Consider the following 26,053-nt stretch of genomic DNA (forward strand, 5'->3'; position numbering starts at 1 on the left):
GGGAGGAAGATAGAGAGGTAGGTTTAGGGAGGAAAGAGAGAGGGGAGGGGGGAGATAGAGGGAGAGTGGATAGGGGGAGAGAGGGATGGAGAGAGAGGGACGAGTGGGGGAGAGAGAGAGAGAGTAAGATAGGGAGGGAGAGAGGGGAAGGAGGAAGGGACTGAGAGAGCGCTGACATACTACCTGTTGCAGCATCTGGTTTCTGATGAGCAGGCACTTCACAGCATTAGGTCTGCCCCTACCCATATATCCGCGAATCACGGCATTATGTCAGCAAAGGGGCAGGGCTTTCATCGTCAGCCACAGTTCATCAGTGAGTGTGCTGTTTTGCTACCAGGAGCTGGCCAGGGAGGGTCCAGAGTGACCAGGTTCTGGACAATGTTTGCGGCAGTGTGGGGGCCCCTGAGTTTCCGCCCCATCCGCCCTGCCTATAATCCGGCCCTGGTCCCATCGTATAGCGGCAGGTGCATATTTGAAGAATTTTTAAAAATCATTTTAGGGACTTAAAAATATGCTTGCACCCAATTTCATGTACCCCAAATTTGATGGGGATAGTTATTTTTCCCTAAAAAATTGCTAAATGCTCTTCTGCATCATCTTCTTCAAAGCCCCATTTATGCACCTGCGGCGGCTATTTAAAAACCCGGCTTCCATTCAGCATGCAAAAACAGGGGTACCCATAGTGATCCCCCATGTCTGGACATCTTTAGGGGGGGTTCAAGGATGATTTCCCAAAAATTCCTGTTTTTATTCGCCACTCCAGGTTTTGCCGGGTCTCGTTTTTGCGTCCTTTAAAATTGAAAACAGGAAATATCGGGCACGCGTGCGATACTTTTCCACCTGGAAAACAGGCAAAGAAGGCGAGTGGTCCAGCAGGCGAAAAGTCTGGACTTTTCTCCTCAAATTGAATACGGGCCCAAGATGCATTTTTGGCAAAAAAAGTTGCAAACAAGACGTCTGGTGCTAAGAATTGCACAGGACCTGTCCACTCACTCCAGGCATCTCGCGCTGTATGAGGCTAGATGTATGAGGACACATTTGTGTGGGTGAGGTCAGACTTACAGTAAGACTATGGAGCAGGAGCACAGCTAAAGCAGTCTACGGGAAATTCAGTAAAGTATTGATATGCACTGTGCACATGGCATTGTCCTAAATAAAAAGCTGCTTGTTTTATTTGTTTCATTTTATCAAAATGTTCTTGTTTTCCAAAGCATTGTATATCCTTTTACACCTTTAGATACAAATAACTTCCACTGCAAAATTTACTGTATCAAAGAAGCTTATTGTTCTGTTTTTCTTTCTAACAAGTCCCCCTTCCAGCACTTGACATCTTATTCTTGCACTAATTCTCCTTCCTCCTAAATTATATAATTCACTTGTGAGCTTTGTTGAGTCAGCTGGGAGGATTTATCATGGGGAGGATGTACAAAGATTGTAGAATGCTACCACCAATGACCACTGTGTGTTCACTAATCTGGCAACACCTCCCAAAGTTCTTTTACCCGTTGAAATCACTGTACAGTAATCGCTTTTTCTGCATATCAATTAATATTCAGCATGGAACACCATAATCAACTCCGCTCATGAAATGTCACAATAACCCATGCACAATCCACAAAAACAGGTGCAAATAAAAATAGAACAGCTGCATAATGTCACAAAAGGAAAATGGTATCTGCACTGCACTTCTGCATTTTTCCGCGTTAGCAAAGGATTATTCATGAATCACTTGCAATGGCAAATAATGACTTACTGGGAGCATTACTAATTATCTGTCTTGGCTTTTTCTTCATGTATAGAGATTTGACATGCAAGAGAAATGCGTTGCTGCCTTTCAGCTATTGTCATGTAGCAAACTGTCAGGGACTGACAGCCACAGTGTCAGTAACTTCAATGAGGGCTGATCCTTTACCATGCCACAAAGGCAATGAATAGCTACAAAAAGCAGATTGCCCAAAAGTTTTGCCAAAGGGAGAAGATTTATGGGTTTTTAATGTGCAACATAATGTGAAAATATGTACATTTATATCACTTATAGCTGTTTAACCTAACTTTAATAGTATGGTCAATGTTTTAAATGCTAAATGTAGCTGCTTAGTAATTCTTAGTTATGTCTCTTATGTAAGTGGTATTTATTTCCAAATAATCCCATGTAGGAAAGATACATTTTTTTGAAAAATTGGAGAATAACTTTCTGTAATCTACTTGACCACAGGAGCTATAAACTGCCTCTCCAGCCATTGATTATTATACGGTTTAAAACATATGGGGGCCTATTCATTATCCTTAAAAGTTGGTGAAAATATAAATTTTTACCTCCTTTTGTAAAACTGGGCCTCCTTATTTCCCAATTCGTCAAACTCCAGAATTTGATTGCGAGAATGGACGCCATCTTCCTATAGGAAGGCATACCATGTTGCATCCCTCCACCCCTGTTTGGCTCCCTCTGCCAGACATCGGGCTCTTCATGCACATATGCGCACTAGCGAGTCAGACTCGGCAATGTTAAGTTTCACTGCTACAGATTAGATGTCTCTGCACGGGAGCAATGTTGAATTGCTCCTGTGTTTCAGTATCCCCCGCTACTTCTCGCAGTAAGTTGGATACTAAATTAGCACTGTTGAATGGTAGTGCTTAATGAATACTGTAAGTCCATTAGAAACTGTTGTAGGGCAAGCCTACTATACCCAGGGCCAGATTATAGGTGGGGCAACAGGGGTGGTCCCCCCGGGGTCCCCACATATAGGGGGCCCCCACACACTGGGCTTCATTCAGAGGCGGCCGTACGGTCTACGACTGCACGGCCGCCTCGATGTTTGTCCAGTGCGCATGCGCACGAGGGAGACGGCTCCTTCGTGCGCATGCGTGAGACCCGCTACGACTGACAGCGCCGGTCGTAGCGGGTCTCTTTCCAAAGGGGGCGAGCTGTCGATGTTGATTGACAGCTCGCCCCGTTTGGAAGGCGGGCCGGGGGGGTGGCAGCCCAAACGGAGGCGTTCCCATGCAAACGTCTGCCTTTTGGGGGAGGCCCCACTGACATCACTAGTGATGTCAGTGGAGAGCTTCCGGCTCTGACAGAGCCAGAAGCTCTCGGGGCTTACGACAAGTGAGACCCTACCCTCTATGACCATCGCGACCATCACCCTAGCGGTCGTTAGAGCTGTGGATGTAAACCCACAGCCTAACGACCGAAACAGAGGCGGCCGGTCAGGATGCAAGCGGCCGCCCAGTTTCTGAGCGACCGCTTGCATCCTCCGACCGATTCTGAATGAGGGCCACTGTCCCCAGCCACATCCCCCTGATGAACCATTTTTTTTTCTTTTAATGAAGCCGCCTGTCTCGGCCCCGTGATTAAGCTCTGCCCCTCACAAATTTGTCTCCTTCCTTCTTCAAAGACCCACAAATTGCTCCAGTGCAGTGACCTGGTCCAACTTCTGCTGCTGCTTCTGCCTCTGACACCAAAAGACTAGTAATGAATATGTGGATTTGTGTCTATGTATGTATGTATATATATATATGTGTGAGTGTGTTTGTATATGTGTGTGTGTATATATATATATATATATATATATATATATGTGTGTGTGTGTGTGTGTGTCTTAGTCTCTCACTCTCTCTGTCTCTCTCTCTCTCTCTCTCTCTATATATATATATATATATATATATGTTTATATATGTTTATATATACAAACACACACCGAAGCAGCACCCCACCATCCATGGTCGGACAGGAACAGATGCTTCACTTTCTATCTTTCAGCTAAGGTCTTGCAGCATGGATCCCACTGCTTTTTCCTGGACGATGCCACATTAACTTATTGCCCTAAGTACCTATGAAGATCAATATGTTGTATCATTACACACCATTATTACCAGTTGAGTTTGAATATTGAGGTCTTGATAAAGGTTCAAGCAAGAACCGAAACGTCGACCAACCGCATCTTGTTCTACGCTGTTTAGAGAAATTGCACATCCAAATGTGATGTTTCAGTGCAAATAAAATTTACTTTTATATTAAAGGAGAGTGCATCCCTCCTACAGAGGATATTTCTGTCTATATACTGTATATATGTGTGTATATAAATATATATATACACACATATATGTATATATATATATATATATATATATATATGTGTGTGTGTGTGTGTGTGTGTATATAAATATTGATGGGGCCCCCACAGACCTTAATCCAGCCCTGACTATACCCTGTAAACCTACTGTGTTTTAAGTAGTTATATATTTGTATTATATTTGGAACTAGTTGGGAGCCCAGGGTTTTGCACACATTGTTTTGTATCATTAGAACGTATTCCATGGTTGTCACCCACTGGACCCTAGAAACATACTCTGGAACATCAATTGTGAACCTGACCTACAGATTATGTACCTCTGTCATAGATCACCTTTCTTCAGAGTTGCTCACAATTACTGGGAATTCTCTAAGCGGTTACAAGTCTCTAAGCATGAGTAGAGGACATGGCCACCAATGCATACAGGGGCCAGGGAGGTCAAACCCGAGAGGTATGGTCATGCCCGCTTCGAGAAACTATAAGTAAAAATGCCCCAGAATGGGTAATTATCCTCCTTTACATTTTCCCTTTTACATTACCCAGGGGGTAATTAGTACCCACCTCCCAGTGCTTTTACATAATATGATAAACCCAACACATATTATTCCTTATTTGCATAATACCCACAGGGATGTGCAGTCACATATTTTTTTATTTAGTATTTGCCCTAATGGACCTTACAGTCTAATTTTTATATCACAGACACACACAGCAGTTAGTAAGAAGCCAACTAACCTACCAGTATGTCTTAGGTCCAAAACAAAGCACCTAAAATGGAGACATTACAATATCTTTCACATACAAGTTGCTAGTTTGGAAATTAATATAGTTCCTTTGAAACTTACAGAAGACATTGTTTACTCCCTTAACTTTCCCTCAGAATATGTGAAGAAAAAAAAACATAGCAGAAATAAATAGAGCATTACTTAACCAGACAGAAACATCAATGATGCACTTGATACAGTCATTGAATTTCAGCTATCATCCTTGACTCCATTGCCTTCAATCATAGCCATGTTATCTCAGTCTGCTACAGATTTGTGCTCTTGTGAACCTTGAGTAATTCTTGTCATCATGGTCTGTCAACCACAGCTAAGAAGCTTCAGAGGTAGCTTACTAGCTTACAAGTTGTAGGCGATGCTTGTATAAAAATGCTTGAGTTACTTTGTTTTAAGAAGTTTAGAGATCAACTTTATCTAGTGGCCAGCAGCAGCACTTCACCAAAAACAAAGTGTATTTTACCTTTTATACTCATACCCCTTTTACACCAGAGCTAAAACCCGGGTTATTGCAGGGTTAACTCGGGTAGCTCCTTGGTGCAAAAGGGGACAGGGTTTGATTCCCGGGTCGAGTGACCCAGCAATCCAACCCAGGCAACTTGCAAGGTTTAACACGGGAATAACCCGTGAAATCCCGCAGTGTAAACGGCACGATCCGGGTCACGATGACCTTGAGCGCACCGGATCCCGGCCGATTGGTTGGCTTCAGTGGCGCTTGGATATGACGTAATCTTCAAGTGTCCACTTCCACGGCAGAAGAGCCAGGTCACTGCAGACACGGCTCCAGTGTGAACGGCGCTGACTCGGGAATTTCCTGGGTTGGCGCCGGCTAAATTTCAGGTCTGATCCGGTGTGGAACCCTCTTCCAACCTCCGGGTAAGACCCGGAATTTAGGTATAAAAACAGTATTAGTCTGCATGTACTGTTCTAAAGTAATATGTATACTGTATATTGTTTATTAGTGAAAGTGTAAAAGCAATAAAAGGAAAACCACAACACTGCAATTCTGTGAAACATTGACTTTGGAATATTAATACTTCCAAGCTCTGATTATGTAAAATATATGTGTTGCCAATAAAAATAACCACATATATTGCACATTTAATGAACCAGAAAAACAGATGCAATAAATACATAATATTGCTCTACAGTGTAATTAAAAACAATGTAACATTCAGATACACATGAAAGATCATTAATAACCGCACATACTCTCTGTATGTGCAAAGATTTTCTATAATTAAAATGGATTTAAAATAAGCTTCCAAATAGTGCTGTAATCAAGCTGAAGGTTCTTATCTTAACACTGTGTATACTGAATGATGCTAATGTAAATAATGTCTCTCTGAAGAAATCGTTTTCAAAGATGAAATGCGTAAAGGTCTATTGTAGCTTGTTTTTAGATGCTGCACTTTTTGTGATTTTAGGAACTTCACTGCTGAATGCTGGCATCTTTAGCGTTGCTTCAGGCCGCACAGCATTGTGGGGAAAGTGTTTATACATACACTATGGTAACAAAGGGAGTCATGCTGGTCATCAGAGTCTACTCCAACAATAGATGGTACTGCTATGAGTCCATGACGTGGTGTACTAATATGCTGAACCACTCACCTAGGAGGCCATGCTCAGACAGAGAAACAAGTTTCAATGGTCCGACCAATGGTGCGTCTCAATCCTTTCACAGTTGGACGCACGCATGTACACCAGGGAAGGGCTTTGTAGCAGCATTAGCATAAAGTCACAGAAGTGACTGCGGCAAGAGGCCTGCGTCCGACTGAATCAGGGCCATAATCAGGGCAATCATGAATTAAATAAGGAGGCAGCTAACACAGATAACTCTCTGCTGGGGAAATACTATTTTATTAATATATTTGATGGAACATTTTTGTTTAATTTTTTTAAGAGAGCAATATTAGTAATTCATTATAATAAAGGGTAAATATTAATTGTTAATTGGTGTTTAAAAATATTATTATGATAGAGGAAAAATTTATTATTATCTGGCTATATAAACAATGCCCACATCATAAAATAATACATTTTGCACCGTTCTAAAAACATTTTTAACACCAATTAAAAATGAAGTGTTAAGTGTCCGGAGCTATTCAATTATATCCCTTGGTAAACCCTGTGGCAAATGAGTGGTAAAGCATAGATTCCAGGCTAAGCGCCCGCAGATATGCAGATACCATGTGCAGTGAGTCAGCGACTAACCCAGAGGGTGCACTTAACGCGGATTCCTGTTTGCACCCTCCTGTGGGGTGAACAGAAATCTGCATTAAGTGCACCCTCGGGGGGTTACCACGGGCAGTAATTGAATAGCTATGGGCTCTTAACCTGTGAGCTAGAAGTCTGCATTAAGTTCTGCGGCTAAATGAATTTCCCTCTAAGTGTATCGGGAGTCTTCTGGTTAGCCATATAGGTGATGCAGTCATAATCCCGACTGCGGGGATACCGGCGCCGGAATCCCGACATCTGTAAGAATCTACCAGGAATCCCAAAGGTAAGTAGCGGGGGGAGAGTTAGGGTTAGGCACTAGGGGGAGGGTTAGGTTTAGGGTGGGGGGAGGGGGAGGATAGGTTTAGGCACTACGGGGGAGGTTAAGTTCAGTCACCGGGAAGGAATGGTTAGGGTTATGAGAGTAGGAGGGTTAGGATGCCGACCAACAGGTGTCCGTATCCTAACCCTGTTGGGATGCTGGCGTCGGAATTCTGACTGCTGGGATCCTGACCACAGGCATCCCGTACCCACCTCCCAGATAGATACGGTGGTAGCAGGTTTTTTGTAGTTTTGCTTAAAACCCCATGAAAAAGAACCCACAAAAGCAGTGTAAAGCAGATGGATATCAACAGTAGTTTACAAAAGCCCATTACAACGCCTGTCTAGTAAATTCAGTTGTTTGAATTTGCAGGTGATGTGCAGGGGTTTCTGAAGCCCTGCAAAACCGATGCTTTGTAAATTTGCCCCATAAACGTAGTTGACAGTAACATATTGTGCTGGTGTAAACTCCATTGCCACTTATATTTTGCACTGAGAAGAGTGGTAAATATAAGTGGCAATGGAGTGTGCCTTTCTGCCAGCCACATTTTGCCCAGAGCATCCACCCAATTTTCAATTATACCCTAAAGATTTCAGCCCATTACCTGTATTATGGTAAGTAAATTGAACAACTTTAAACTGATCTTTGCTTGGATCAGATTACCATTTTGCTATAATGAATTCATGTTTCGGGTATGAAGTGGACGAGGATAGAATAACCTGAAGCCAACCAAATCTATAGCAGCACATAGTTTTCTAGGGAATGAGTATGCAGATCATATGTAGTCGTTGGATTGTGTAAATGAGGACAGAGCTACATTTGATGGGCATTCTCATTACAGGAGAGAGGAATGGAAGAAAGCAAGAGGCTACAAACAGAGTTAGTGAATAGAGCACAGGTTCTCAAACTCGGTCCTCGGGACCCCAAACAGTGCATGTTTTGCAGGTCTCCTCACATAATTACTAGTGAAATAATTAGCTGCACCTGTAGATCTTTTAAAATGTGTCAGTGAGTAATGAATACACCTGTGCACCTGCTGGGTAACCTGCAAAAAGTGAACTGTGTGGGGTCCTGAGGACCGAGTTTGAGAACCACTGGAATAGAGTATAATGATTTGAGGCTCCCATGAAACTGATGTCTAAACATTGCTTCTCCAAATGAGATGACGCTCATACCTCCAGCTCGTTGGCTTTTCCTTCTTATAATTGGCGATTAAAATGTTCAGAACCGTTTGCACAGGGACATTTTAAGAGATGATTAAAATATGACAATATGACTCACTGTGGGCCCCCTCCTCTCTCACCGTGTGGGTCTCCGGTAAAATGGCACCTGCGCGCTTTCCCAGGGACAGCAGTACTGCGCATATGCGAGTCACGGATTTTCCCAGTGACACTGCCACCATTTTCCTAGTGACCTTTGCTCCTCTGCAGCGCCAGTCCGGCGCTGCAGAGCAGCTCTACTGGAGACAACGGATAGGTAAGTATAAAGAGTTAATGGGTGCACCCTTTATAGATACACCCTTTCATTTGCCTCATTCTGTAACTGACAGCGATATTGTGCTAGTTTAACCAGTGGAACTTGGCCTATGATGTTCATGTTTCTACTCAACTCACACCACTGTGCAGAATGCATTTACTGTGGTCGTCCCAAATCTATTCTTAGGGGTATATTTACTACGGGTTTTTAGTAGTGGAGATGTTGCCCATAGCAACCAATCAGATCCTACTTAACATTTATCTTCTAGAAGATAATAACTAGAATCTGATTGGTTGCTATGGGCAACATCTCCACATCTAAAAATCTGCACCTTAGTAAATATACCCCAGAGACTATAAATTCTCCAAAATGTGAATTTACAAATACAGCACGGAATGGCATTCTGTGGAATGGTGAAGCAAATAGAAAGATTGTATGTATATAAATATATGTATAAATCAGAGCCGTAACTAGATATTTTGGTGCCCTGTACCAGAAACAGCATTGGTGCCCCCCAATAGTCTAAACAGGGATAGTGCGTGCCGCTGGCGTGCGGCCCACAAAGGTTGTGGTCTTGTAGGGAAAGGTAGTGGCCATACTTTAGTACCCCCAATTCACATTACGAGACACAGTAGTGCCCCTTATTCACATTACACTACATAGTAGTGTCCCTTATACACGATACGCTACACATCAACAATAGTAATGCCCCTTACACATTATGACCACACAGTAGTAGTTCCCCTTACACATTACGCCACACAGTAGTAATGCCCCTTACACAATATGACAACACAGTAGTGATGCCCCTTACATATTACGCCACACAGTAGTAATGCCCCTCACACATTATGCCCAATGTAGTAATGGCCCTTACACATTATGCTCATTGTAGTAATGCCCCTTACACAATATGCCCAAAGTAGTAATGCCCCTTACACATTATGCCCATAGTAGTAATGCCCCTTACACATTATGCCCAAAGTAGTAATGCCCCTTACACATTACGCCACACAGTAGTAATGCCCTTTACACATTACGCCACACAGTAGTAATGGCCCTTACACATTACGCCACACAGTAGTAATGCCCCTTATACATTATACTCAAAGTAGTAATGCCCCTTACACATTATGCCCATAGTAGTAATGCCCCTTACACATTATGCCCATAGTAGTAATGCCCCTTGCACATTATGCCCAAAGTAGTAATGCCCCTTACACATTATGCCCATAGTAGTAATGCCCCTTACACATTATGCCCATAGTACTAATGCCCCTTACACATTACACCCCCCCCAAGGTGTCTTTCCTAAATGTAACCCTTATCTGTAGCTGTATAACAGATTCTGCAGCGCGTTACTGTGGGTGGGGGAGCCGCAGTCTCTGTCTCGTCCAGTTGCACCTTTCCATGCAGCCCAGCGCCGGAGGAAATTAGGAATGGCTCCTCGGTGCAGGGACTGTGGGACTGGATGGGAGAGACGTCTCTCCCAGTCCCTGAAGACTGCAGGAGACGGGCCAGGGAGGGGGCTGAGCACATGGGACAGACAGCTGCATTGCTACCCGGTGCCTGCTGTAATGTGTATTAGTAGTAGCGGTGTGCCTGACAGCAGAGGAGCCGGGCACACCACTACTATTAAACATGTAGTGGGCAGTAGAAGACTAATGGCTATGATCGGGGGTCGAGGCGGCCGGTTCTGCCCGCAGGGCATGAGCGCTCTGTGCACCACCCTAGTTACGGCCCTGATATATATATATATATATATATATCAGTCTATCTCTATGCTATCTCTACTTCTTAGATATATATTTTTTACATTGCAGAATAGAAAAAAGGCAAGTGGAAAACTATCTGCTGAAAAAACTGAGAAAATAGTCTCACAAGAAAAGATTGAAGACAGCAGGTAGGTGTGAATCAGTATTTCTGTCGCTCAGCTGGATATGTTTCCCTCTCATACTGGGCTTACTTTCCCTGAAGCCTTTTACAGATACTTCTATTTTGGTAAATAACATATTCTTTCTAGAATGAATAAGTCCTTCCCTGCATTCCACACTTGGCAACCCCCTGGAATGTACAGCAAAGGGTGAATTACTAGACGGTGCACTCACTATTAAAATAATAATAAAGTAAAAATGTGCATTTGTTTTTTATTGAATATAATTTTGCAAGGTTCAAAGGCCCCCTCTCCCCCAAAAGAGTAGGGCTGGTAAATTTGGTCAGATGGAACAAACACAAGCAAGTGTCCCATGCTCAGCATCTCGCAAGGCGTATAATGAAAAATGTACTGTGGTTTGGCTAATGTGGCTGTGCTTTTATATAAGCAATTAAATATATATAAAACAATCGAAGGGATGCCGGGTGCCGTGAGCGGACAGCCACGGGGGGGGGGGGGTTAGGTCTAGGGCACCCGGGGGGGAATTAGGGTTAGGCACCCCCCCGGGAGGGTTAGTGTTAGGCTAGGGGCAGGGAGGGTTAGACACCCCCGGGGGGGACTTAGGGTTAGGCACACCCCAGGGGACTTAGGTTTAGGCAGCGGGGAAGGGGGGGTTAGGTTTAGGCACTTAGAGGGGGGAGGTTAGGGTTAGGCACCCCTAAGGAGGGTTAGGGGGGTTGGTTAGGTTAGTAAGTACTTACCTTAGGGATTATTGGGATTTCCAGTGCTGTCAGGCTTCCACTGCCGTTTTGTCGGGCTGCCGCAGCCGGGAATCGCACTGCCGGTCATGCGGCAGTCGGCTATTAATACCGAATGCCCCAGTTCCTATGTTTCATGAATAGTTGAGTCGCTTGGCCTTGTTTCCACGTCGAAGGTATGACTTTTTGGCTGTAATTTTTCCATGAAGACCACTTCTGGACAGACTTCTCCAAACAGTAGATGGGTGTACCTGATGGCTCTGCTGGACATCTTCCGATTTAGAAGAGAAGTAAGCATGATGCGTCTTTCAGCTGATGCACTGTTTCCTTGGCCGACCACTGCGTCTACAGTCCTCAATGTTTCTTTGTGCTTCTACAAAAGAGCTGGTTCAGCACATCTTGAAACCCCAGTCTGCTTTGAAAGCTTTGCCTGGGAGGGACCAGGCTGATGCAGTATGACTATTTTGTGTCTTGTTGCTGTGCTCACCTGTGACATGAAACTGTCTTCCACGACCTCACATTTGTAGCAGAGTTTGACTGTTCCTCCCCCAATTTTAAGCTGTGTTTCAATCTACATATGAAAATGATGATCATTATCAACTGTTTGGTATGATTGGTTAATCATACACCTGACTATAACTCTACAAAATCCCTGACTTTGTGCAAGTGTACAGTACTTATAATAATTGATGCTGTTTTGAAGGCAAAGGTTGGTCACACCAAATATTGATTTGATTTAGATTTCTCTTCTATCCATTCACTTCGCATTTTGTAAATTGATAAAAATAAACTATTAACACTTCTATTTTTGAAAGCATTCTTACTTTTCAGCATTTTTTCAACACCTGCCTAAATTTTTTGCACAGTATTGTATATATAATATATAGTTTGCATTCTAGTGGCACATATATACAAAATAAAAGCATCCAAGTGATCTCTATACAACACAGAGAGCATTCCAGTAAACAATATACAGTTCAGAGGGCATCCTAGTGACCAATATACAATACAGGGAAGATGTCACTAACATCTATAGCAGTGGTTCTCAAACTCTGTCCTCAGAACCCCACACGGTTCACATTTTCCAGATCACCCAGCAGGTGCACAGGTGTGTTCATTACTCACTAACACATTTTAAAAGATCCACAGGTGGAGCTAATTATATAATGTTTGATTCTGTGAGAAGACATGGAAAACATACACTGTTTGGGGTCTTGAGGACTGAGTTTGAGAACCTGTGATCTATATAATACAGACAGCATTCTAGTGACATATATACAATACAAAGAACATCCTAGAGACCTCTGTATAAAACAGAGAACATAATAGTAAACATTATACAGTACAGAGAGCATACAAGGGACCAACAGTGAGCATTCTAGTGACATTTGTACAATATGCAATGCATTCTAGTGACCTATCTAATATATAAAATTAATTGGTTTGTTTGTTTGTCTGTCTGTCCGGTTATGGATTCGAACACCCCTGCACCAATTGGGATGAGACCAACGCGAAGTGGTCCAGTTGGATCCTGGCCAGGTTTTAGATAGGGTTAGGATCCCGGTCGGACCTCCTGATGGTGTACGCTGGGTAGAACTCTGACCCAGGGGATCCTGCTCTGGGCCTTTTACTGGATGGATTTGGATGAAAACTTTGCAGAGGGGTGGTAATAGGTCTGGAATGCCTAATGGAGTGGTGGACGGAGTGCGTCGGGCAGAACTTTGACCCAGGGAGCCTGTTCTGGGCTTTCCACTGGATGGGTTTTGGATGAAAACTTCACAGAGGGGTGGCAGTTGGTCTGGGATGCCTAATGGAGTGCTTAAGTTCCAGTCGGACCTCACAACAGAGTGCGCCGGGCAGAACTTTGACCCAGGCAGCCTGTTCTGGGACTTCCACTGGATGGATTTGGACAACATCAGATAATAAAACTTAATAACTTGAAGATATACCCCTGCACCACTTGGGATGAAACCTACGCGAGGTGGTCCAGTTGGATCCTGGCCAGGCTTTAGGGGGGTTAGGGTCCCAGTCAGACCTCCTGTTGGTGTATGCTGGATAGAACTGTGACCCAGGGAGCCTGTTCTGAGCCTTCCACTCCACTGTTCCACGCCAAGACATAGTGGGCATATAGGGAAGGAGCGGTTGCGATACTGGAGCAGGAGCATTCGCCATCTGATGATGGTGAATGCTCCTGCAGTCTAGCTCCAAAAATATTGTATTTTCGGAGCTTGATGAATTCTGTCCCCATACCAGTGTATAGGGACAGCGGGCCATTCCGCAAACAGAAGGTAAGTAGGAGATATCTGTGATACTAGTGTATGGGGTCAGCGGGCCATTCTGAAAGAGGAAGGTAAGTAAGAGATATCTGTGATATCTCCTGCTTTACCTTCTTGATGAATGGCCCCGTAACTTAATTTTTACAATTGCAACTGTAAGTGTGCATTTCCACCTGCTTTTGTGAAAATTAAGTGATGATTAATAGGCCCCTATGTTCTTTCCATTTCATTGTGTTTATAAAGATTTGTCTTTGATCAGCATACTTAGGTAAAGTAAGCCGAAATGTTTATTTGAAATGACTTGATTTTTTGGGATCTGAAACATACATCAATGTGACCACTTCTTGCATAAGGGGTCCTCCAAACACACAGACAGCGAGATGAAAGAGCTATAGTCTTTTATCTGTCTCATTTGCTTTCGCCGTAGGAAGACACACTGATCGTACAGGGGCTCAACAGCAGCCATTGCTACAAGAGCCTAGTATAACTGTTTGGCCCTGTCAACTTATTGGTATTGTAATTGGTAATTGATGTTATTTAGGACCATTATACAGTTACGTGCTTACGCCTAAATCGCAAGTGTATAATGGACCCTGGAAAGAGGCGCCTTTGCTTCGCTTTCAGAGCTGACCGTATGCTCAAGATCAACATATGCAGCTCTTTTACTTTTGGAGAGAATAGTAATATATATATATGCAGGGTGTACTCACTGTGGTATTAATAAATATGAAAGTTATATTGCACAATTTATACACAATATAATGTTATTAATAACTAATACAGTTACTTTCAGCATGTCAAACTAGACTAAAATGCAAAGACAAAATTAAACTATTTATTACATTCAAATCAGTACACATGAGAGGAATCTACCCTTTTACAAGATTAAATATAAATATTCTTTATTTAAGAAAGTAAGAATTTTTGGTGCATATGCAAAGAGCAATTTATGGGAGAAAAATGGTGCAAATTGCAATGGAGTCCTACTCTACATGAGCCCAATGTGTTCAATGCTAGGAAACCTTGTTTTCGAGATATACATATAGAAGATGTGGATTGTTTGTGAGATATTCATGTGGTATGTGGTATGCAGTCGGGAAACCGGCGGACCTAATCCCGACAGCCGTCTTCCCGACTGCTTTATCCTGGCGAGGGTTAAATGACAGGCGTCTAAATCTAGGCGCCTGTCATTTTACCGACGCCGGGAGACCGGCGCCCAGCATCCCGATCAAAGGTATGCCGGGCGCAGACAGTCACTGGGGGGAGGGTTAGTTTTAGGGCTCCCGGGGGGGACTTAGGGTTAGGCACTCCCCCGAAGGGACTTAGGTTTAGGCGGCAGGGAAGGGGGGGTAGGTTTAGGTACTTAGAGGAGGGATTAGGGTTAGGCACTGGGGGGAAGGTTAGGGTTAGGCACCCCTAAGAGGAGGGTTAGAGTTAAGGGAGGGAATTAGGTTAGTCTATACTTACCTTAGGGACGATCGGGATTTTCACCCACGTCGGGCAGCTGCTGTCGGGATTCCTACCCGGTGGTAGATCATACCGATTCCATTCATGTAGCAGCAAGTGGATTGTTTTTTAGATTTATACATAGAGCGCCATATGGATTTGTTATGAAATATGGTTCATGGTGCAGCTTGTACTGTGTTGTGATACACATATAATGCATACTTACCTACTCTCCTGAGATGTCCAGGAGACTTTGGAATGTTAGGGGAGTACCCTGGACCTACGATAGAGTTAGTAATCCTCCCACATCTCGTCTACTTCCTAGTGAAATGGGTGGGATGAGGAGTATAATTTTGCAAATTGAGGGTCCAAGAGGAGAGGGTGAGACCAATATGATGTGACTATGAGAATTAGGTTATGTTGTCCCCTCCCCTCTTCATAGAAACGTGATTTGCGCCATTATACTGCATGTGGGCAGGGCCTAATGACAAGAGGCATCTGACCACCGCCTCTTCAGTGTGTTCGGTTGCATCTCCCTTCTGGGTTTCTCCTGGTGTTTAGATCTACAAAGCCGGCAAGTATGATATAATTATGTTAAGGAAACTGTGCTGAGATATACATATGAGTTTTATATGGAGACTGCTAGTTTGAGATACAGAGTTATTTTGAGATAATTCCAAGGGTACATGGTTGCATATATGGGTAATGATGGGAATACTGTGCATTATTGAAAGAGGTATTGTACCTTGTACTTTGTACCTTTGTACTTTTAGCATTTAGAGTTGGTGTTGTGAGATATACTGTAGGTCTGTGAGTAAAAATGAGAGTTGTAGTTAGTAATGATGAGAATTGTTGCACTTGTGCATAATAGGAGGATTATATTGGCAATTGTAATGGAATTTGGGACACATACACACATACATGATAAAGATACATTTATAATAATAATAATTGTATTTATATAGTGCTTTTCTCCAAGAGAACACAAGGCATATTCGGTATAAAACTAGTAAAGAACTCAGGGCTGATTCAGCGGTGGATACTAATGTTGTGCTTGTGATTCTTTCGGATTCGCTGCTGGAATAATATACAAATGCTAGTCTCAGCCTTCCCCTTGTGTAATTGCGAGCGCCAGAGACGGCAAGCCCTTAGTTGCCCACTTTAAATGTCCATGGACAGTGGAAATTTGCCACTGAACTCAAACACCCCACAATCGGCAAACCATCTCAATGACCATCGACACTTACGACGCCCTATGTCTGACGCAGTGTCTCCTTCTGAGCTTTCTCTAATCATGGCCGTTTAAGTTGCAGTTCTGCGATTGAGAATGCAGCCTTGTTCCCTAACACGCCTTTTACGATCCCATAACATGCCCATGAGATGGCTTTTATTTGCGTACACATCAAGCCACCTCCTATGTATGCCCATAGCTGTCTGCTGCCAGCTCTATGACAGGCGATTCCCTTCACAACATCTGTCTCTGCTTACACTAATACCCCTTTTACACCAAAATCCCGACCCTGGAATTTGAACACTGGTCAATCCCGGGTCGAACTCGGCTTCAGACCCCGTTTACACTGCAACTCGACCCGGGTTATTCCCGGATTTGCCCCGTTCACACTGAACCCGGGTAATCCCTGCTTTTCCCTATAGATGTAATTAAAAATTTACTTTTTTAAGGGCTGACAAAGATGAGGTCACAAAAGGTAACAAAGGAGAGGGGTGTAGACTGCTTACAGCATTGCAGCAATGATGGCAGACGGAGCACATGTGGGTATTCCCGATGTCCTCACTGTTTTCAGCTTTCTGTTGATTTCAGCAACAGAGAATTGGATGCAGCTTTTTATGATGTGGTACCTTGTGCAGGGTTCGAGGAGGAGAGCGCAATTCTTGGCTGAGAAGGCCAGATTTCGACGCCAATATTTGCGCAGGAGGAGAGGACTGATTTCAGCCAACATCACCGCCATGATGAGATTGACCACAATGAGAAATCGAAGAATGTGGGCCAGAGACCGCCACCATGGAGAAGCTTTCATGCTGACTGTAGAAGCATTCCAAGTGGAGCAGTAGCTGGAACACTCTCGGATGTCACGTGCCACCTTTTACTATATATTGGAATTACTGGCACCAGCACTGATGAGATGCAGACCACCAACTACCGAAAGCCCATCACCACAATCAGAAGATTAGCCATTGCACTCTGGTGGTATGCTACCCCCGGAGAGTATCGCACACTCTCCTGTCTATTTGGTGTTGGGATTGGCACAGTCTGCAAGATCATTTACCAGGTGACGCGGGCATTAGTGGATACCCTGTACCAGCGCTTTATCTCCTTGCCAGAAGGACAGCGCCTAGATGAAACCATCCAAGGCTTCATCAGGCGTGGGTATCCGCAGTGTGCTGGTGCCATAGACGGGACCCACATTTCCATCATCGCCCCCCATGAAAACCCTGTGGATTATTATAATCGTAAAGGGTGGCATTCCATTATTCTTCAAGCTGTTGTGGACCACCGATACTGGTAAGTAAATTTGTACAAATTATTCTTTCATATCTACTTTTATTTTATGTTTTTTGTTGGTAGAATACTCATTATTTTTTTTATTTTTTTTAGTTTTACAGATGTTTTTATAGGCTGGCCTGGACGGGCACATGACGCCAGAGTACTAGCCAACTCTGACTTGTACAGCATAGCAGAGGAAAAGCAGGGTGGATGGCTTTTCCCTAGAGAGGTAAGAATATATGCTCCTTTTTCTCTTTATGTCCACTATTCTTATGTGCTTTAGCAAAATATGCAGTGTGAAATGGTGCAGAATGCATGATATTCCAAAGTATTTGCCAACATATATATTGTGCTATAAAATACATGAAATTTTTGAAACCTACTTGACCACCATATGAATACACCTTATGCCACTTCTCATTATAGTGACCATATTTTTTGTTTAACAGAAATCGGTGACCGTAGATGGCGTGGAGGTCCCGGTCCACATCATTGGCGATGCGGAATATCCTTTGAAGCATTGGCTAATGAAGGGTTATACACAACATGTACAGTTGTCCCCGGAAAAGGTCACCTACACTCACAGCCTTAGCTCTGCCCGGATGGCTGTGGAAAATGCTTTTGGACATTTAAAAGGACGTTGGCGCTGTCTCATGAAGAGGAATGGTGGACCTAAAAATCATGCCCCATGTAGTAGCAGCCTGCTGCATACTGCATAACATTTGCGAAATTCAAAAGGACCACTTCCTTCCCGAGTGGAATGTGCAGGACACTGAGGTGGGGGGCATTACAAGTGATGCAGCAAGCTACATGGGGGAGCATGAGGACAGCGCCGAGCTCATCCGGGCCACCATTTCCAAAAACCTTCCCTTATTGATTTAAAATAAAAAGGCAAAATTTGATATTCCAAACATGTTTTTGGTTTATTTGGTGTTAAAGTTTTTTTTTTTTACTTTAACCATGTGCATATATTGTGTTTTTTAATAGAACAGTTTTAACACATTCTCAGATTGTAGAAAAAGTACAAAAACAGTATAAAACATATGACAAACATCGTATGCCCAGTATAAAAAAAAAGTGCCTTATAGATCCCTGCGGGCAAAACAATATACTATAAATATAATATACTATAAAAGTAATAAAAAATGAAAAGTGCCATCACACAATAAACATGATACTTTTAGCCACACAATATAAAAAAAACAAAACTAAAATAGAACATGTACCGTTTGGTACAACGATAAAATATTTAAAATGGCCATGTTTACGGCAATTTCCTATACACTGTAGACTGTGGTGACTCTTGGTTTGTTTGTGTTGTGTTAGGGTTAGTGCTGGGGTTGTAATAATTGGGCCCCATATTGCACTGCCCAAATCTGTGTTCTGGGTACACTGGGGCCTGTGGTAATGGCTGTGTTTGGTTTGGATAGCCACGACCAAATGTGCGCTCAAAAAACAACATCTGTCTCTCTTGCATATCCATTAATTGCCTCATAAATGACTGCTGCATTTCCCTTTCGGACTCTAGAAACCGATCCAATCTAGCATCCTCCTGCCTCTGAATATCGGCATCCAATTCACGGAGATGCTCCACGATCACAGAAGTCATCGCTCTAGCCGCTTGCTCCGACCTGTTGAGCTTCTTCTTTTTGGGTGGCACATTGTAGACTGCAAAGGGGAGAAACAAAAAAAAAATATATAGTATGCACTGAGCCGACATAAAGATAGCAGTGGTGTTTGCCTACATGTGCTTGTGGCCTTCTATCTACCTGCATGCTAGCAGCACTCTGCAACAGTTACCCTTTGGATTTAAGTGAATGTAGTGTGTGTTAGTGTAATGTGGGTGTTTTTATTTTTTAAAATAGTTACTATTAGCGCATAGCGGAGGGGTCTTTTTAGGGGGCGCAGTCTCTGAGCTTGTTTCAACTACCTCATCTATGGTGGAAGCGATACTGTCAGCATTCACAGATGAATCCATCCTGTCAGCATTCACAGATGAATCCATCCCACTACCTTCTCCAGGTTCATCGGTCAGTAGGAGCTGTGATGTTGGTCTGCTTTGCGAGGACGGCAGGGTAACCTGTGTAGCCGGTACCTCTTGACTATCCTCCTGCTGGCTGGAGCAGGATGGCGCAATTGAGGAGGACAGTGCTTTGGGATTTGAAAGCGCTGTATTTCCAAAAGCGCTGTAGCACAATTGGTAATGCACCCATTCCTTGCGGCCTGCACCACTTTTGTTGCGGTTATGATCGTGCACTTTAGTGAACTGCTTACGCAAGGCCTTCAATTTATGGACTACTTGCTGCTGTGTGCGTTTTATCCCTCGGGACTCTGTGCCAGTCATCTGGCGTTTAATTTCTTCCTCCGCCCTGATGAGCAGTAGCTCTCGTATATCGGCATCGGTCCAGTTCGATGCAGCACACATGCTGCTGTAGCAACAGGGTGTGGCTCAGGCTGCTGTTATGGCTTTGTATCAGCCTGCGCTTGTAGGTGCTTAAGGAACAGGCTGTGGGTCAGGCTGCTGTTATGGCTGTGTATCAGCCTGCGCTTGGAGCTGCTGGTCAGGCTGTGGTGCAGGCTGCAGTTCTGACTGTGGCAGCCTGTGTATAGCCTGCGTTTTGTGGGAGTTGGTCAGGCTGTGGTGCAGGCTGTGTGCAGGAGGTTAGGGTGGCAAGTAATGGCTGTGTGTGCGTCTCTCTGCAGGGCCCTGACAAATGACATCATCTGCCAGCGCCCCAGAAGCTCCAATCAGCTAATAGCAGAATGTAGCCGGGTAAAATAATCCGGGTAGCACCCGTTCACACTGCCGCATGACACGGGAACAACCCGTGTTCAACCCTGCTCTCAACCCGAGTAAGAATCCCAGGTAAATCAACCCGGGAAATTATTCTGGAAGCCGTTCACACAGAGCATCGACCCGGATTGACCCGGCAATAACCCGGGTTATTCGGTTGGTGTAAAAGGGGTATTATTGGTACACATGTGCCATAGGGGTTTCTCCAACCTTTTGCGCATGTGCAGTACCAGATAGTCACTCAACTGCACAAACATGGACCCAGCGTCCACCTCTAAATCAGGTTTTCAGAGTAAAGAAAACTTGATGATGTATTGTATCATCTCAGCTACACTTATTTTATGTGTAGGATTGTTTTTGAAGACTGTATACATAATATCTTAAATTAAGTTTTGCACCTGTGTGTAATCTAACCTTTTACATTGTAAGCTTCTCTGTCCCTGTGGTGTGTGTTTTGTATTTAAGTATACAGTCAGGTGCATAAATATTGGGACATTGACAGAATTTTCATATTTTGGCCTCTATTCACCACCACAATGGCTTTGAAATGAAACAAACAAGATGTGCTTTAACTGCAGACTTTCAGATTTAATTTGAGGGTAATTACATCCAAATCAGGTGAACGGTGTAGGAATTACAACGGTTTCTATATGTGCCTCCCACTTTTTAAGGGGCCAAAAGTAATGGGACAAACTAAACAATCCTAAATCTAACTTTCACTTTTTAATACTTTGTTGCAAATCCTTTGCAGGCAGTTACAGCCTGAAGTCTGGAAGCATAGACATCACCAGACGCTGGGTTTCATCCCTGGTGATGCTCTGCCAGGCCTCTACTGCAAATGTCTTCAGTTCCTGCTTGTTCTTGGGGCATTTTCCCTTCAGTTTTGTCTTCATCAAGTGAAATGCATGCGCAATCGGATTCAGGTCAGGGGATTGACTTGGCCATTGCATAACATTCCACTTTTTAGCCTTATAAAACTCTTTGGTTGCTTTTGCAGTATGCTTCGGGTCATTGTCCTTCTGCATTGTGAAGCACCCGCAATGAGTTCTGAAGCATTTGACTGAATATGAGCATATAATATTGCCCGAAACACTTCAGAATTCATTCTGCTGCTTTTCTCAGCAGTCACATCATCAATAAATACAAGGGAACCAGTTCCATTGGCAGCCATACATGCCCACGCCATGACACTACCACCACCATGCTTCACTGATGAGGTGGTATGTTTTGGATCATGAGCAGTTCCTTTCTTTCTCCATACTCTTCTCTTCCCATCACTCTGGTACAAGTTGATCTTTGTCTCATCTGTCCATAGGATGTTGTTCCAGAACTGTAATGGCTTTTTTGATGTTGTTTGGCAAACTCTAATCTGGTCTTCTTGTTTTTGTGGCTCACCAGTGGTTTACATCTTGTGGTGAACCCTCTATATTCACTCTTGTGAAGTCTTCGCTTGATTGTTGACTTTGACACATAAACACCTACCTCCTGGAGAGTGTTCTTGATTTGGCCAACTGTTGTGAAGGGGTTTTTCTTCACCAGGGAAATAATTCTTCTGTCATCCACCACAGTTATTTTCCGTGGTCTTCCGGGTCTTTTGGTGTTGCTGAGCTCTCCTGTGCGTTCTTTCTTTTTAAGAATGTTCCAAACAGTTGATTTGGCCACACCTAATGTTTTTGCTATCTCTCTGATGGGTTTGTTTTGATTTTTCAGCCTAATGATGGCTTGCTTCACTGATAGTGACAGCTCTTTGGATTTCATATTGAGAGTCGACAGCAACTGATTCTAAATGCAAATGTCACACCTAGAATCAACTCCAGACCTTTTACCTGCTTAATTGATAATGAAATAATGAGGGAATAGCCCACACCTGTCCATGAAATAGCTTTTGAGTTGATAGTCCCATTACTTTTGGCCCCTTAAAAAGTGGGAGGCACATATAGAAACCGTTGTAATTCCTACACCGTTCACCTGATTTTATGTAATTACCCTCAAATTAAATCTGAAAGTCTGCAGTTAAAGCATATCTTGTTTGTTTCATTTCAAAGCCATTGTGATGGTGAATAGAGGCCAAAATATGAAAATTCTGTCAATGTCCCAATATTTATGCACCTGACTGTATATGGCTATCTATTCTTAATGTATACATATATAGCAAAGCAAACATATGTAAGTGAGTGGCTATAAGGAATGTATATGTACTATGTATATGACATCTTGCATATCATCTATGGCAGTGTTTCCCAACCTCGGTCCTCAAGGCACACTAACAGTCCTGGTTTTAGTGATATCCATGCTTGCTACAGATGGTTAAAGTAAAATAGCTGAAGTACTAATTAAGAGACCTTTGCTCAAGTATGGCTATACTTAAAACCTGGACTGTTCATGTGCCTTGGGGACCGTGGTTGGGAGCCCCTGGTCTATGGTAAGTCTGAATAATATATGTAGTGACACATATGTCTAAAATAGAGTTAATATAAAGCAGAGAAGGAATTATTTTTATGGGTGAACCGTAAATTACCTTTGTGAGTGGTTAATAAAAGAGATTAATGGAATTAGTTATCAAATGGGGTCATTAGCATATTTGCCTCTCTATTAGCTCTTTTTGGACATAAGCCATCTTTTTATAGTGCTTCAAAGAAAGAAGCTCTTATTCGATAACACCCATGTTCTATGTATCCTGGAGAATAGATCCCATACCTGTAATATTATTTCATCGTAGTGTCTGATATTTGTGACCTATTGTTTGCAGCTAGAAAATAGCACCTGCAAGGTTCTCATAGAGTGTCAGCCAGGCATTCAGAAATGTTACGCTAGAATAATCACGCTGTCTGTGGACACATTATCAGTGAGACTTTGAGATCTATGACTCAAAAGCTCTGGGAAATGTCATGATGACCTCTGCCTCAATCATTCATCCTATAATCTGGCTCTGCATTAATAGCAGACCAGCAACCATTGTGTCTTGTACTAAGGAGCTCAGCATGACAGCGTCCTTACTAACATGTCATCCTGTCTGGGAGACCTTAGTGAGACAAAAGAAAAAAACAAGTGAAATAAGGTACAAAATAATACTGTATTATTATAGAAATCAGTGGAGGATTTTATGTTTACATATTCTACATAGACACCTGCATAAAATAGTCATCAATAATTATTTTATACTGTCATAGAAGAAAATAGATGGAAAATATTCACCACTGGGTAATAAGTCTTATTTATTTTTCATACTTATTTTCCTACAATTACTAAAAATATTCAAGTTACTCATGCATGATTTTTACACTAGATGTGCCTCAAAGCACAATCCCTCCCATAATAAAAAAGACTTATTATGTAATTATTATTATTTAAGTTGATGCAGAAGAAAGAAAACTGCCTCCCCCCCACACTTTCCAAGAATGTGTACATTTATATGTATAGTTGCACGTTATGTGCCCCCAAACTGCAGGAGCTATGAGTGTGGACATTGTGATTGTCGACAGTTTGACTACATCCCATTGCAGAACTATCTTGGAGGAAAAGAACAAGACGGTGGGGATCAAATCATGGAATTGCCAACACAGTCTCCAGACTTAAACTCCACCGTGCTGGTCAGAATGAACTGGACTGAAGGGTAAAAGCAAAGCAACCTACAGTACAAGTGCAACACATTTGGGGGGGTTCCAGTAACAGCGTATGGAAGAACATCCCGGACAATGGGCCTGCTTCTGATGTGGATGGTATTGCATAGTCGCAGGGAAGCAGCTGTGCTGTACTGTCCAACTAAATTGCAAATGCAGCAGGAGGTGTCTGTAGTAAATAGACACATCCGGCATGCATCTGCGATCCAAGTGTAGCGTCTGTAGATGATGCTTCAGATCAACATCGACACCTGGTTGCTGCCCTCGGGACAGTCTGCGTAAGCTGATACTAACTCAGCCTGACCATCGATACCCATCTGCCAGGTGCAGGAAGTTTGCGTCCGCCGACGCAGACCCTGGGCTCAGTTTGCCTACAGAACGGGGACAACATGCCCCCGCTTTGTAGAACGGTCATGGTTACTACACCCGGTTCGCCCCCAAAATATCAGGGGGGGCTGCGGGCGATCACGCAGAGCCCATTTTGCACATCTGCAGAACGGGTCCTGCGCCAGCACAGATCTGGAACCATCGGATTTGTATGTAAACCATCAGGTTTGCGTACAAATCCAAATCAGGTCCAATATTTAATTTCCAGTGTGTTCAGTTGTGATATCTACAAGAGGTGGCTAATTTGAGGAGTAAAAGATTTCAATTTTGTTAAACAAAATTTTTCTATGATTTTGTTTTTCTTATCTCCAGTTGTTTGTCAGTTCTGTACTTTAATTCCAGAAAACATTGAGACATTAAACTGCGTAAATTTCAATAAAACCTAAAAAATGTGGGTATTGTAATATATTTGACCAGTAGTGTACACTCATTCTTTAACTGTAGTCTTGCTGTATAGAACATGACGATCCTTATATATGTCACATAGACTGTCTACCAGGACTACAAACTTGATAAATTATTGCTGAATATGTAAATATTCCGAGATTTCATATGAAGATATCAAGATGGGTGTAATATAAAAAGTCGACATGGATATCAACAGAATATCGAATGGAAAGCATGTCGATATGTGAAATTTCGCCATTTACCAAATGTCGTCAACACCGAAATAACATTGGCATTGCTAGAATGTCGACAATGTGAATGTAGACAGTTGGCATGTCGACAATGTGTTTTTCCAATGATTTGTCAATTAACTGTAACTCTAACACTAAAATTGACTGTCTACATTCTGTCCATGTTCACATTCTGAATGTCGACATGCTGTACGTATACCATCAAGAAATAATATTGTTATAATATTATTGACTATTAATTTTGTAAACATATTATCAGTGTACAGTCAGTAACTGCATTTCAAATCCTTTCTGGAGAGAAACAGTTAAATATAAATTGAGCAATCCCCCCACCTCACCACCACAATAGATTTTTTTTTTTTACTTTTAATATATTTGTTAAGTGAATTTTGCTTCAGCTTCTTCATAGGGCATTACAGATTCCAGTAGGCCTCATCATGCATTGAACATACTATTTTTACGTTGGCTGCAATCTTTATGTTAGCCCAGGGAACACACAGTACATATAATCGATGCTCTGTGTGAACAGGCAGGGTCTGCTGGAGTTCCAGACAATTAGGTCACCTAATGCACTTGCAGCTGTCTGATGCATTGATCTTCAGCACTGTCTGGAGCAGAGCATCCTTATAACCCACATCATGCTTTCATTCATTAGTTTTCTAGAAGAGCAATACCCTGCAGGGCTGGCCATGTTGGATGTCTTTTTTTTTATTACTGTAGGATGATTATAAAGTCATCGCTTTTACAGAATGCCAACATGCTGTTTGTGTCTATATCTTCGCATACTGTCTAACATATTTCCTATGCTATTTGCACATTCTTGAAAAACTACTGAGGTTGCAAAGCAGCGAATATGCCATTCACTGCTGCCGACTTCATGCTGCTTAGTAA

At 42.8% G+C, this 26,053-nt stretch overlaps 1 protein-coding gene across 3 annotated transcripts in view; it reads left to right on the forward strand.

Moving 5' to 3' along the window:
• The window catches only part of MORN1 (MORN repeat containing 1), a 735,456-nt gene that overhangs the window by 468,742 nt on the left and 240,661 nt on the right, over positions 1-26,053 (forward strand). The window contains exons 12-13 of one of the 3 annotated variants that reach the window (XM_088468236.1): positions 10,691-10,770; positions 11,708-12,144. The exons of 1 other annotated variant lie outside the window; for it this stretch is intronic. In XM_088468236.1, coding sequence (XP_088324362.1) covers positions 10,691-10,770; positions 11,708-11,753 — 126 coding nt within the window. In that variant the 3' untranslated portion in view covers positions 11,754-12,144. Of the gene's footprint in view, positions 1-10,690; positions 10,771-11,707; positions 12,145-26,053 lie in introns of those variants that run through there. One more of the 3 variants, XM_088468235.1, reaches the window with a different exon arrangement.

The sequence above is a fragment of the Taudactylus pleione genome, unplaced genomic scaffold (genome assembly GCF_031769625.1).
Source record: "Taudactylus pleione unplaced genomic scaffold, aTauple2 ptg000082l, whole genome shotgun sequence".
Lineage (NCBI taxonomy): Eukaryota > Metazoa > Chordata > Amphibia > Anura > Myobatrachidae > Taudactylus > Taudactylus pleione.